We start from the raw sequence: 14648 nt of genomic DNA, 5'->3' as shown, positions 1-14648 counted from the left end.
GCCACTGCTCCCCTCAGCAGTGTACTTCATTGATCTGCCTGTTCCGCTCCCAACTCTGACCCTGGTGAATTCTCTCACCCTCTGCATCTCTGGCCTGTACCCCAGTTCTGTATGAATAAATAAATAAATCTTTAAAAAAAATAACTTCTAATTTCTTTGTCTCATAGTCCTTAAATAGACTGGATTATTTTGTCTATCTAAGCAATTTTAGGGGATGTATTTCATGTCCCCAACCAAGATCACTTTCTGACAAATGAAGACTTCTGTGTTGGTTTCTGGAGTTGGCAGTGCCCCATCTCCCCCAAAGAGTTGTGTTGAACATCTGACCCTGGAAAGTGGCACCTGCCCTCTGGATCTGATGAGATCCCATAGAAGACAGAACACCAGACACTTGGCAGGCACCCTGCCTCTGCCCATGTCACCTGTGTGATCTTGTTCTCAGTGCTTGACCTCTCTAAGTTGGATCTTGAATCTTAAAATCCTTCTAGCTCTCATTTTAAAAACCTCTAGGAAAAAAAGAATATAACAGTGGCTTACAAAATACAGGAAAATTCTTACCAATTTAGGAAATATTCAAATGCCTAGTGTATCCATCTATGTACTTCATAACCAAAAGCATATTTACATTTTACTTTCAGTGGGTAAGCAAATAATATCAGGGAAAGTGTGTTTTCTCTCAGGGTATGACTTCACTTACAGCTCAGTGGATTTTCTGAGTTTTATATTCTGGGTACTCACTGTAGACCATTCAACCGTGAGATAAACTGTCTAAATTTTACTGTATTGATCTGTGTTTATTAACCATATCTACTTGAGGAGATTGACAGCTTTTGGGTGAAAGGATTATACTTTCATACTCTTTTTATAGAACAGAAATATATGGACTTTTCTTGAATCTCTTCTTCATGCAAACAAAGGAAAATAATAGCAAATAGCATAAGTTAAGTGACCTTGATGTTAAGTTAGGAATGTGGCCACCTTTGCCCTTGGCTTGGAAGAATGCTGATCAGATTACCACTGGTTGTTTTTGCAGGTTTTGGGCGAGTCAATGGCAGGGATTTCACAGAATGCCAAAACAGGGGACCTCCCTGCCTTTGGAGAGTGTGTGGGGATTGCGTCCAAGGCTCTCTGCGGATTGACAGAGGCCGCAGCACAGGTAAGGAACTGGCCCCCTACTGTGCAATTCTGGTCTCCCAGTCTGTGTCCTGTGTGAGATTATGAATATCAGAAGTACCCAGATCCCTGCAGGAGGCAAGGGAACCTGCAACTTCAGCTTCTTCTCCAGCTGCCACTACAGAAACCAAGGAAAAGGTGGTGGCTCCTGGGCTGACTGGGGCGCTTAGACAGAACATCAGTGAGGTCCCCCAGGAGCAGAGCACAGTGAGACATGCTGAGCATTGAAGAGCCTGCCTGAGGACTCAGAAGCCAGCTTCCCTTTTTAAGGTCTTTGTTACAGATGTGCTGGTTTGGAGAAAACAGTAGGCATTGCTTAATTCACATGCTCTCTAAATCTGTAGAATTGCTCTTATCAGGAGCAAAGAGAAAAAAAAAAATTAGACACTGTCATGCAGAGTCCCTATTGGACATGTTCCTTGCTCTTCTCTTCACGATCCTGTGCCTTTCCAGTAATTATTGTGACTGACGCTTCAAAAATGTCAGCATTTAGCTTGAAGGATTTATCATGTGACTGTGCCTTATGCCTGGGAGATATTACTAATCCAAAGACAAGTATTCCTAGTTTGGAAAATGAAATTCGGTACCCTCATTTTGTCCCTGCAATCTCAAGAGCAGTGGATTAAAGTAAAAATTCCTACTTACAGAGTGCTTGTCTCCCTATTATTTTTCTGACACATCAGAGACATTTAAAGAGAAAACTTCCTGTAGCCCTTTGTGCTCTTTGGGACAAAGTATTGTCTTTTCTTTTTTAAGTCACATTACTCTTTTTTTTATAGCTTAGGATTGGAAATGTTATAGCCTAAAAAATGACGCACTAGCTTACAAGAGGAGAATCCCTCTGGCAGGGCAGGTCCCGGGGTGGGGTGTCCCAACAATTTGATATCATCAGTCAACAGACACTTTTTTCATTTTTTTCTGTTTTTTGCATATTTTTTGTTAACACCACTTTTTTTCTGCCTCTCCCATTGCCTACCAATGAGGTAACTTCATATTATAAATCAGAGACTTTCAGCAGGGGTGGGGAAGGGAGAGGGATCAAAATGGGAGGGAAAAGCAAAGGGACAATGATGACGGTGCTGAGAGGAAAAATGAAACATTGTACAAAAATGAAGAACCATGTAAAAATATATACATAAAAATGGGGAGAGGGGAATGAGAATGGCAGATCTTCAAACAACTAGCAACAACAAATGTTGGCAAGGATGTGGAGAAAAAGGAACACTCCTACACTGCTGGTGGGAATGCAAACTAGTACAACCACTATAGAAAGCTGTTTGGAGGTTCCTCAAACTGCTAAACATGGAGCTACCCTACGACCCAGCAATCTCACTCTTAAGTATCTACCCAAAAGACACAAAAACACTGATTCAAAAAGATACCTGCACCCCATGTTTATTGCTGCTTTATTTACAATTGGAAAGACAATGAAACAGCCCAAATGCCCAAAAATGGATAACTGGATTAAAAAGATGTGGTACATATACACAATGGAATATTACTCAGCAACCAAAAAAAAAAGAAACACATGTCTTTTGCTGCAACATGGATGGAGCTGGAAAAGATGATGCTTAGTGAAATAAGCCAGAAAGAAAAGGAAAAGCACCGATGGTTTCTCTGATAGCAGGAATATAACAGAACAGGCGAGAAAATAGTGATAATGATGAACAGCTATATACCAGAGATATTTTGTGGGGGTGGAGTGAGGAATGGGATCAAAAACAGTGGGGGGGGAGGGAAATGCACTGGACTATGGTGATGGCACATGGGTGATTAGTGATGGGAAACCCAAGGGGATTGCAACTGAGATGGAAAAATACACAAAAATATGTAAAAATAAACTATTATAAAATTTTTTAAAAGGCGGTGGGGGGTGGAAGAGGCTGCTTCATGCTGAGACTGGCTATCTTCATGGGCATAAGATGGTTCACTGAAGCAATCAGACATCCATTCTGGTCAATAACATACAGAAGAACTTTTTGAGGGATTCTTAAGAACAAGGAGACTTTGTTCCCATAGGCCTGCAGCACACTCTGCTGGTATGTCTCTGGTCAGGATCAGCATGGGCTTGTCCATCCCTTGACCCATGTTGGCAAGAGGGATGATATCACTCTGAGCAACTTCAGTAAAGGAACCTGAGCATCTGTATGGACATCACAAGACCATGCTGCCTATGGGCTCATCTTGGACCTGTAACCTTCCCTGTGGTCTTTTCCTTCCTTTCCAGGCTGCATACCTGGTTGGCATCTCTGATCCGAACAGCCAGGCGGGCCACCAGGGCCTTGTGGACCCCATCCAGTTTGCCAGGGCTAACCAGGCTATCCAGATGGCCTGTCAGAACCTGGTGGACCCCAGCAGCAGCCCCTCACAGGTAACCACAGGAGGAGGATGTGGGATCTGCAAGTCTTTAAGCTCTTGTAGGTGGAATGTGGGAGAGAAGAGAAATTTATCAAAATTACTCTTCTTTCAGAGCTGGCTAAATACAGCACTGTGGATAATGACTGGGGGTTCAGTTTGAGCGGTGGGAGGGGGATATCACAAAGCATGGTGAAAGTAGAAATGTGTAGGTGTTTGAAATCGGGTGCTGGAAGGCAGTAGGAATGCAGTGATCGTGAGACGCATCAGGAGTCTCAGGATTCCTTTCAGCGCAGGGACATGTATTGAAGGCTTTTTTTGTGCTCAGCACTAAAGGTCAACATGAGGAGGATCTAATTTCCTAGGTCCTTAGCCCTTAATCTGTTGGATAACATTTGGAAGATGCAGTGAATGGGGCATGGTGACAGTGCGAGAGACACACAGAAGAGGCTGTGATGAGTTCTGAGGGGCTGTCAGGCTCACTTTATGGACTTGCTGTCACTGAGCCTGGCCTTAGTGTTGGGGTAGACCCTCAGTGCATAAATGAAGGCACAGAGACACTTTGGGTCTAGACAGAAGGGATGGCATGACACTGCTAACACCTGAGTTGTGTTTAAAAAGGAGTCTCATTTTTTATTAAATAAAAAGAGTAAAAGTTGGTCGATATGGAAGCAGAAGCAGCTTGTGTTTGGCACCCACAGCGAATGTGGAGGCCAGCTTTTTTGAGGCAGCAGGAAGACTCAGATTAAAGGGACAGTATCATACCATCTGGAGTTAAAGAAGGCCTAAGAGTCTTTGCCTGTCCAGTTAAGGTGAAAGAGGCACTGCCAATCTAGCAAAGTGGATCAGGTAGGTTCAAGAAAGCAGTGGAGGTAGAAAGTAGAGCCTGTGGATAGTTTTGAACCAGACCCCTTTAAAAGGTCTGAGGAAGGAACTGCTGAACTCTGAGGTTTATTTTACTCACCTGATCTTGGCCCCACCAGCACAGTGGCCTCTAGCTTGCTGTGGCTGTTAAGCATTGAGGTTAGCAGACCTAGCTACAAAGGTTGCATTACATTAGCTCTTGACATGTGAATTGAAATTGACATGTGAATTGGAGCAGGTGTGGACTCCCCAACTGGGAAACATGGAGTGCCCCCAGCACCGCTCCATGCTTTATAGGTTCTGTCTGCTGCCACCATTGTCGCCAAGCATACCTCCGCCTTGTGCAATGCCTGCCGTATCGCCTCATCCAAGACAGCCAACCCAGTGGCCAAGAGGCACTTTGTCCAGTCAGCGAAGGAAGTGGCCAACAGCACTGCCAACCTGGTGAAGACCATCAAGGTAGGTCACTAAACTGAAGCCTTTGTAGTACTTGCAACCCTTGTTGCAGAGGAGAACAGAGTACAGGATTTAAGTAAGCTCTTCTCTGCTAAGACTTATATCTAGAAAAGTTTAACTTCTAATTTGATGTCATGATTTATGTCCCTGAGGAGGAGTCCCTTACTAAAGGGATATCTTGAAAAATCAACAGCCCTGAAATCTACTAACCTTCTAGATAATCGGGGAGCACCCCAAATTCTGTGCTTGAGAGTTTTAGGGGCAGTAGTCTGGTTGGAAGGGGGTGACTGCAGAGTATCTGTTGGCATCACGTTTGGATAGTAAATACCCTCTGTTTAGATAAACTGTGTGCTTAGTGGTGGGGTGAGTTTGAGAGGACTGACAGAGGGCTCTGTCATTGTTGCTAAATAAAGCTGGACCAGGAGAAAAAGTGGAGGCCAAAGGGAATGGGAAATTGTGGGAAAATCACTTCAGTCTAAAAAATACCACTTTAATCAATTCTGTAGTGTTTATAACCACTTCTCTCTCCTCCAGTATTTAGAATGAAGCATCAACTTTAAAATAGAGTATTGCATATTCATAACCTGCTAGCTTACCTTTGTGTGATAGGCCACAGATTAGTTGTGACAGGTGTTGAGCAGGGCGCTCTTTGAGCAGAAGGGAGTTAAATGGTGGGGCCATGATAGGTGGGCAGTAAGACCACAGTATACCCTGAGCTGGGACCCAGTGGGTAGCTGACTGTGTAGGGAAGGAAGAAGCCTCAACCTGGCAGCAAACCACAGGCAGAGAGCCCGGCACCCACTCCTGACCTCAGAAAAAGATTGTCAAGGGAGGCCAACTACCAGTCTGTACACGCACCAATACTCAGAAAGGAAAGGCAGAGCAGAGGCAGCTGGTTTAGGGGTTTTCCTACTCATAGAGGTGGGATAACCTGCACTGTAACTGGGACCAGTCCTGGAGAAATGGGACCTCTCCCAGCCTCCCCAGAAGATGCGACCCTACACATCTCATTTTCTTTTCACTTCATAAAGTCAGTTTAATTAACGGGCCAAGTAGAAGCAAAGTAGAGAATATTCAGCCCAGAAGCAGTTGGGAACCATCAGGTGTGGGCCTAGGCAGGTGAGGGCCCAGGGCACATAGCCCACTCAGGAGCTTTTAGCTATTTAAACAAAGAATCTTTAAGAAGAAAGCAATCTGGCCCTCCCTGGTGGCGCAGCGGGTTAAAGCACAGCACTAAAAAGCTGAAGCTACTTCCGCATGAGTTCGATCCCCGCCTGCCCCAGAGGAGATCCACATGGCGTGGCAGACCTCTCCTGACCGGCCCGCTGCTCCCCTCAGAAGTGTACTTCGTCGATCTGCCTGTTCTGCTCCCCACTCTGTCTCTGGTGAAGCCTCTCGCCGCCCCTGAGCCTCTGGCCTGTACCCCAGTTCTGTATGCACAAATAAATCTTAAAAAAAAAAAAGAAGAAGAGAGCAATCAAAAATATGCCTGTTTGAAAGCAGTAATAATACAGGTTAGAAGTGAACAAATAAATTCAAGCCAGTGCCCAGGTATTCTTAGGATCCTGCTGGCAGTTCACCTCAATTACCAGCATAATTCATGTTATTAGCAATGAATAAAGCTTACATTTTAAAACACTTAGCTGTACAAAGCCTGTTCCAAGTGTTTTGTGCATGTTGCTCTCCCAGGCCTCACAGCCACCCAGGGCTTATCATCCTCAATAAATAGATGGAACACAGAGGCACAAGGAGGTAACTTTTGAGGTGACCTAGCCAGGAAAGAGATGCTTGGAACTTAGACGCAGGTCCCAGAGTCTCTACTCTTGCCACTCTTGCTCCTGCTCTTGCCACCCTCACTCCTGACCTGCCCTTCAAATCTTTGGCATGGAGAGTCTGATTAATCTTGGCCAACCTGAGATGAAATCCTTGATAAGATGTGTTTCTAGTGCCTGTGTGCAGGTTTTGGGAAGACAGGTATGAAAAGACGGCAAGAGTTGAAAATAATAACATTGCTGGTTACTATATAAAGGACTTCTTTCCATTATACTTGGCAATTTTCTAATCATTATAAAACAGACTGTATTTATAGATGGGCCAAGAGAGGGGGGTGGCAAAGGGAAGAAACTATTCTGTAGAAATTCTTGGAACCCTTTCCTTCCTGCGTGTTAAGTCTTGACTGTCTCTATGTAAAGCATCTATGTTAAGATCTCACCTTCTTTTCAGATTCTCCTCACAGTGTCAGGCCCTCTTTGCAATTCCCTGCAGCAAATGAGCTCTTGTGATGGTCTAACAGATAGACCTGTGCAGAAACATGAGAGGAGGAAAGTGGGTGATTAGAATGTGGAGAAGATCTAGGGCGTTTCCCCGCAACCCCCTGGGAAACTATTACAATGCAGGAATAGCAGAAATGCCCCTCTTGTCCCTCACCATGTCAAAAAATGTTTCATTTTTCCCATCAGTTAGCAAGGTTTTTCAGAGATAGTGAGCTTTGTTTTAATTTTCTACTAAGACAATTATAAAGGCTATTTCACTGTAGCACTTTGTGCTCTATTCTGAGTAGCTGTCCAAGGGGTGGTTTAAAATCCTATCAAATAGCCTAACAAGTGAATATTTAAATCCCTACCTACCTAAGACCTCTGTTCTCATAGCTGCATTTTGCTCTAAGTTTTACGCTTTTTAGTGCTGGCTTTTCTGTTTTGAACAATGAGAATGTACCTAAGCTTCAATCCCAGCTGCTACACCCTAATTCACAAAGAAAGGTGGGGAACCCAGCGAGAGGTACATTGGCTGTGAGCACCTAAGTAGTACATGCATCTCCAGGAATCTTAAGTCTCTACTGATGGCATTCTTTAAAGCCTTCCCTCAGCACTGCACACCAAGAATAAAAATCTGTACCCTGCTTCCTGCTAGGGCTTGTTGTAAATGCCAGGCAAGTTGGAAGCACATGGACACCTAACAACAGTTCCTTCTCTCAACTGGTCAACATGTACAGTTATCTGCTTTTCTCTCTTCTTGACTCATTATCCCTTTTTTGATCAGATGTGTGGGATGGAATGTTGTTTTAAATGTGCAGCCACTCAAGTTTGGGTGCCAAGTGAAAATTGTGCAACAACAGCTTTTGTTTATGTGAGAAATTGGAGTGTGGCCCTGCCTCTCGAACCAGAGTTGAAGCTCAGGGTTCTGTGATTAAGCATTTCCAGGGTATACTAAAGACATAAGACCCAGTTCTCATTAGTCAAATTTAACTTGGCTATAAGTATGTTTTGGTTTTTTTCATGGAAAAATTAGGGATTTAGAATTAAATGACCTTTAAGTCCCCTTCTAACCACTAGAACCTATCAATTTTTGATTCTGATCACATGCAAATAGTGTTACTCCTCAACTCCTGTGATTTTTGCTAAGTAAGAACATTCAGAGAAGGTGGCCCATGGGCCACAATTGCCCTTGGCCTGTGTGTTTGGCTGAGTGGATTCTAACTGTCACCATTACTGCTCACATATATAGAATATCTATGTGGAAACTATCAGGTTACTTAAAGTTGCAGCAGTGGGCAGATTTATATTTACTTAGATGGCTCAGGGATTCCCCGAGTAGAAGCATTATTTAGAAGTAAAATAGTACACATGCAAGCTATCCTTTCTGATGTGCAGTGGCTTCCTTTGGAGGAAATAGTTTTTCCTTTCTGGAGATGATGAAAAATAATGAAACTTTTTCATGTCACTTCAACTCTGTTGAAAGGGACAAGGCCATGCTCCAACATCTCAGAAAAATGAAAACTATTGTTACACAATTTCTGTTTGGCACTAAACCTAATGGTAGCTTGGCATTTTATCCCACGTAATTCAAGGTGCTGACCTATGAACAACCAAAGGGGTACATGATATGTGATTTTTAAGACCCATGCTCAAAATTTTTTAAATTTCTTTTATTCTTTTGATGTAGTTATAAAATGGTACAGTTAGAAAACCATTCCTCATGATTTACCTTGGATTATCACCTTCCCTGCTGAAATTAGTTTAATCAAAGATGGATGGCTTGATCAGGTGCTTATCTTACTAAGAGGTTGAGAAGACTATGGAAGATAGAAAGGGGAGTGGGAGGAATGTGGAGAGTTATAAAACAAGAACAAGCAAGCACCACATGGAGGTTTGGTATCTTCCAATGAACTAGAAGTCAGATCATCCCAAATGTCCAAATGGAGTGGGTGTGATTGGCCACCTGCATCCACTCATGCCATCTGCATGCTTTGTGTTGTGCCTGTACTGAGGCCACATTCCTGGTATGTGACATCCACCCTGCCTCCTACCGTATCTCCAAATTGCTAACAAGCCTGCTAGGGCTGATCTCAAGGAATCAATGATGTTAATAATGCAACAAGATTAGAGTACTAAGACCTTTCAGTCTTCATTGCCAGAATCTAACACAATGCAGGTAACAGGTGCTAACTCAACATTAAGGACAGGAGCAACAGTTAATGTAAAGAGTTGCAGGCACACAGGTTTTCCTATTGGCCTGGAAGAAAGGCTGAATCAGTGACATTTAGGATAGTGGTCAGTGGTGGGGAAGGGTATGAGCAAAGGCAAGCCATGCACTATGTTAGCAAAGATGATGAATTAACCAGACTCACGAGGATTCCTCAGAAAATATTAGCATTATGGATGTAATTATTGTCCGAAGCTGCCATGGCTTGCTTGGAATGTAGTTGTTATTCAAAAATAGCCTTTCAACCCACCATACCTGCCTCCTCTTGCCTCACTAAAAAATAGCAATGGTCCCAGCTTAGATCTGCTTGGTTTCGTAATGCTGGTGCCTCTGGTGTTTTGTTTACTAATTGTCTAAATTGGCTTTTATATATTGCTCATAGTGGTTAAATTAAAAGTTTAATTGGTCATTTAACAAGGAAATTTGCATTCTTTACAAACTTAACTGCCTTCCCAAATGTAGCCCTTGGCTGGGTATCCGGGGAGTGAGAGGCTATTGCTGTCACAGGCTGTTGGTTCACACAGTCTCGGTTTTGAAGATATGGAGACAGGGGCTGGAGAACTTTGAATCTAAGTGTTAACCTTTGTGAGGCTGCATGATGGAGATCAGGGGCCACATACTTGGTTTTCAACCATCCAGGCCATTCATTCATTGGCAGTATGGCTAATCATTCAATGTCACTTTGTTACCTGATATTGATTTAAGAAACAAAATGGAGCATAAGAAACATAGACAGCAAACACATTATATGTACGGAGCTCACTGAATTTTCTCAGGCTGAATGCACCTAGATAATTAGGCCCAAATCAAGAAAAACAATATGGCCATTCCTTTATGCTTTCAGTCTTACCTTCCCCAAAGACAACCTATTTGCTTATACTCTAAATTAGGTTCACCTGTTTTTGTGCTTTGCACAACTTATACTGTAGGTACCCTTTTGGGTTCAGCCTCTTTAACTAAATGCTATGTTTCTAAGATTGCTCTGTATTATTGGGCATAGTTCTAATCTATTCCTTTCCATTGGATTTCAGTTTCTTCATTTCAGAATGATGGATATGCCAGCCCTACCTAGATGTCAGTTATTTAATGACTTTCAGGAAAAATTTAGAGAAAGTTGGAATGTAAAGTGTTTTTACAGTCTTGGGGAACAGACAGTAATCTTATTAGAGTCACAGTGGATGTGAAGAGCCTAAGGGTTATAGTCTCAAGTGAGTAAGAAAGTGACTCAGCTGTAGGGTTTGGCAGCCTGGCTCAAAGGGCATGAGGAGTAGGGCACTACTTGAATTACATTTTTCCCTGTGTGAGTGGGAAGTAGATGGACCATGAGATCAACTGTCCTGTGAGCCACATGTTCACTTTATTTCTTATAGTTACTAACTGGGTCCCTCTGCTTAACAGCAGAGATCTCCCAGTCCAGTTCTTACTGATTATGAATTCATCAAATATGTCTACTAGTACCACGAAAACACTTTTTCTACTAGGGCAACTCCTATTACGGTGGCCCAGGACTGTTTTGTGCTTTTCAGTGGAATAAGGCCTCTGAACTTTCTTCCATCAGGCCTTGGATGGGGATTTCTCTGAAGACAACCGCAATAAGTGTCGCATTGCCACTGCACCCTTGATCGAAGCTGTGGAGAACCTGACAGCATTTGCCTCCAACCCCGAGTTTGTCAGTGTTCCTGCCCAGATCAGCTCTGAGGTAGGGGGGGTCTTTGCAGCAAAGGTAAAATGGAGTTCTTTCCTGGATCTGTGTGGCACTACATGAGCATGAACAGCTTAAAACTTCTAAGTTTTCTGTCAATATGTTAGGTACTATTACTGATGTTGATGATAGTATTTGCACAGAGTTAATGAGACTCAGTGTGTACACATCTTTTTAAAAATTTTGTATGCAGAGAACAATCTCTGTGCATAGGTTTGGGGCTGATTCTTCCTTGGCGTGTGTCACATTCAAAAATGGTATTTAAGGAGCAAACATGGAGCCAGGTTCCCACCATGTAGGCCCTATGTGAGCCAACCTTGATAGCTCCTTGCCCTCTGTGTTTCCCTCCCAAGGAGAGAGCTTGTTAAAGTTGGTTCCACCCAACTCATTCATTTAAGTCTGTGTGCTTTGATCCTAACCCCCTCTGCTCTTCAATCCCAGGGCTCACAGGCACAGGAACCAATTCTGGTCTCAGCCAAGACCATGTTGGAGAGCTCATCATATCTCATCCGCACTGCACGCTCGCTGGCTATCAACCCCAAAGACCCACCCACTTGGTCTGTGCTTGCTGGGCATTCCCATACTGTGTCGGACTCCATCAAGAGTCTTATCACATCTATCAGGTTAGTTTCCTCTCCAAAGGCACTAAGTGCCTGCCCTGAAAAGGGAAGAAGAAAAGGGAAGAGGAAGAAACCACCAAGATTAGTTAATATTAATATCATTGATCAACTTCATTTTTTTCATCATCTGTTTGGGACATATGCTGGCATTGGTTACAACAATAACTAACTTCAGCATTTATTTTATGCCAGATACTATCCCAAGCATAGCATTTTACCTGTCGTATCTTATTAGAGCATCACAACAACCTTATAAGGTGGATACTGCCATTGTTTCCATTTTGCTGATGAGAAAATTCAGTGTGTAGTCATCCCCAGTTCTGATGGCTCTACTTCTAGCCCTTGTAACCTTGGTACTGTGCTATCTATACCTAGGAGCTAAGGTAGCGAGCATATCTATTTATTTAGCAGGATTTGATGTTAATTTACTTTGAAAAGCCAAAAAATATATAGATTTCACAGTAACTCTGCTGTCTCTTACCTCCTTAGAATTAGCAAAGGCCTAAAAAAAATGCCTCCTGAGTAAATATAACATTTTAAAGTTCACCAAAGTGAATTCCCCCCATGATGGGATGCACCATCATGCATTGTATTGAAATATACATGGTTTTCCAATTGCTTCTGAAACTTGGGGCCATAGGTAGCTTTCTGCACAAAGGATAATCCATTCAATATTCTAACTCCTGCCACAGCCCATGACTTTGTGAATATGAAATGTTTGCACTGGAAATAGCACTGACACTTTTTCAAGTAAGAGTTCAGTACTGAAGCCAGTGATTGCAGCATTCAAACACAAATTGTTTCACTTGCAGTTGATTGGCATCAACCTGAGATCCTTTCCACCAAAAGGAAGTAGAGTTAGTACAAGTGTTAAATTAAGAAATGTACAAACTATGTGGAAAGGCAATGCCAAGTGCGAGTGTCAGGGAGTCAGTCACTCCTTAAATAAGGTGGTTGAGTTGGGTAAAAACTAGGCAGAGGCTTCTGGTCCACCGCTGCTGGAGCAGGTTGAGGGACTCCCATGGAGCCTGTGTTTGTTTTGCCCTTGTCCTTTTCAGGGACAAGGCCCCTGGACAGAGGGAGTGTGACTACTCCATCGATGGCATCAACCGGTGCATACGGGACATTGAGCAGGCCTCACTGGCTGCTGTCAGCCAGAGCTTGGCCACAAGGGATGACATCTCTGTGGAGGTACACTTGGAACTCTCTGGAAATTCTGGGGAAATGGTTCTAGCATGTTTTTTGATGTCAGTGTTTCCTCATTGGACCATATTCCTCTGCCAAACTTCCTGGAAAGTTTCGAGCAGGGGTGAGGCAAATGCTGAGTAGAGAGTGATGTTCTGGTGAAGGAACCACATGCACTACTGGAACCAAGAGTTGAAATGTGGCTGAAATTTGAGGAAAAATTGTCAGTGTCAAAGATGTGTCAGTAAGGTGGGCTTCCCATATTCAGTTTAACACATCAGTAGAGCAATTAGGAACATTTCTCTGTAGGCTTCATCAGTGCACTTTTGACTAATGAGCAAATCTAACATTAAACTACTAAATTTGTTCCTTTCAGAGATAAAGGTTTCTACCCCTAGCTACTCAGTAGTATTTGGGGATCTTTTTCATTCTGTTTATAATTTCAAGTCACTTAGCCTTCTGGTGCTGTTTTTTCCAAAGTTGAGAATGGACTTTTCCTCTTTTTTTTCTGTGGCCTGTCAGAAGACCCTCTAATTCTTTTTCTCTGTTGACATTCAGAAGGCACTTAATAAATATGGATGGTCTACTTACTGATGTTTCCCTTACGGCCACTGAATTCATCAACAATGAACTTTGGCCCCTGTCTGTAAGCAGTGGGCCCAGAGTTGATATTGCTCATTTTTATTAATAGAGCTGTCTCTTTCATTCCAGCTTCACACACCTCCCTCTTCCCCCTACCATTTACAAGAAAAGAAAAAATAAGCATTCTCATTCTGTGCAAAATGTTCAGATTGTTGTTAACTGATTATTAAAGTATAATGCTACTGCCAAAAGCATGTTACCGCATGATGAATTATCACCAATTCAGTTCCATTTGATCAAAAAATAAAGATGACCAGTATACCGGAACACCGTGGAAGCCCCTTTGTGCCCCATTCTTTTACCATCCTCTCAAAACATGTTTTCTGTCTTGACTTCCTCCCTGGGAAGTAAATCACTCCCTTTGTATTGTGTGAGTGTGCTGTCTGCTTAAACCAAACTTAACAAACCATCCACACGAAAACATTGAAATATCTTGAATTCTTAACTAGGGTCACATTATGAGTAGGGAGATAAGTGATTGGGTAAATAAGGTCCTTGGACGTTTATATGGGCTTCTCTCCCGCTGCCTCCATCTCTCTCTTTCTCTCGCTTCTTTTTGTTGTTGTTGTTGTTGTTGTTGTTACAGGGTTTTGTTTCTAAGTTGGCACGTTAGGCTGCTCCTTTCATTGACTAAACTGCCCAAAGCCCCCACCACCAGGCTATGTACAGTATTATTCAGTGGAAAAGTATTAAAGCCCCTTTGTGTCATTTCTGATGAGCAGAACATTGTCACTTTGTCAGGAATCCTTGCTGGTGTGTGTGTGGAAAATCAGGCATCTGAACTATCAATCCAAACTTATCAAGCAAAGTCCCTGTAAAGATTCTACAAAGGATTATCTTTTCTGCTATTAGCTAGTGACCTACACCTCTGAATGAGCTGTAGTTCTTTATAACATGAATTCACTTACTGGAGATGGAGAGATTAATCTGTCAAACCTGGAAAGAAATATCTTGAAGGTGCTGCTTTCAATATTTGCATCCACATCATCAAATAGAGTAAACCAAGAATTGGATCTGAGCTTAGTAGGCCTCACACCTGCCATTTTCTGCTCTCTGGGAATTAGTCCTGCATTCAAATTGTTGATCTCAACATTTACGTCCTCTCCCTTCTCTGTCCCTGCAAGAGGGTCTTAGTTCTGAGGACATGGTGATCTGGCTGTTCTCTCACA

General features: G+C 42.8%; 1 protein-coding gene across 1 annotated transcript in view; it reads left to right on the top strand.

Annotated features, from left to right (window-relative positions):
- TLN2 (talin 2) overlaps positions 1 to 14648 on the top strand; it is a 403979-nt gene that overhangs the window by 316509 nt on the left and 72822 nt on the right. Inside the window, exons 35-40 of the mRNA XM_004687721.2 lie at positions 1034 to 1156; positions 3401 to 3544; positions 4690 to 4851; positions 10889 to 11029; positions 11474 to 11655; positions 12711 to 12843. Of these exons, the coding sequence (XP_004687778.1) occupies positions 1034 to 1156; positions 3401 to 3544; positions 4690 to 4851; positions 10889 to 11029; positions 11474 to 11655; positions 12711 to 12843 (885 nt within the window). The remainder of the gene's footprint in view (positions 1 to 1033; positions 1157 to 3400; positions 3545 to 4689; positions 4852 to 10888; positions 11030 to 11473; positions 11656 to 12710; positions 12844 to 14648) is intronic.

This window comes from Condylura cristata, unplaced genomic scaffold, assembly GCF_000260355.1.
Source record: "Condylura cristata isolate star-nosed mole 26May11 unplaced genomic scaffold, ConCri1.0 scaffold00023, whole genome shotgun sequence".
In the NCBI taxonomy this organism is placed as follows: Eukaryota; Metazoa; Chordata; class Mammalia; order Eulipotyphla; family Talpidae; genus Condylura; species Condylura cristata.
Note: the sequence above shows the minus strand (reverse complement) of the source record. Positions and strands in the feature narration are given on the sequence as shown.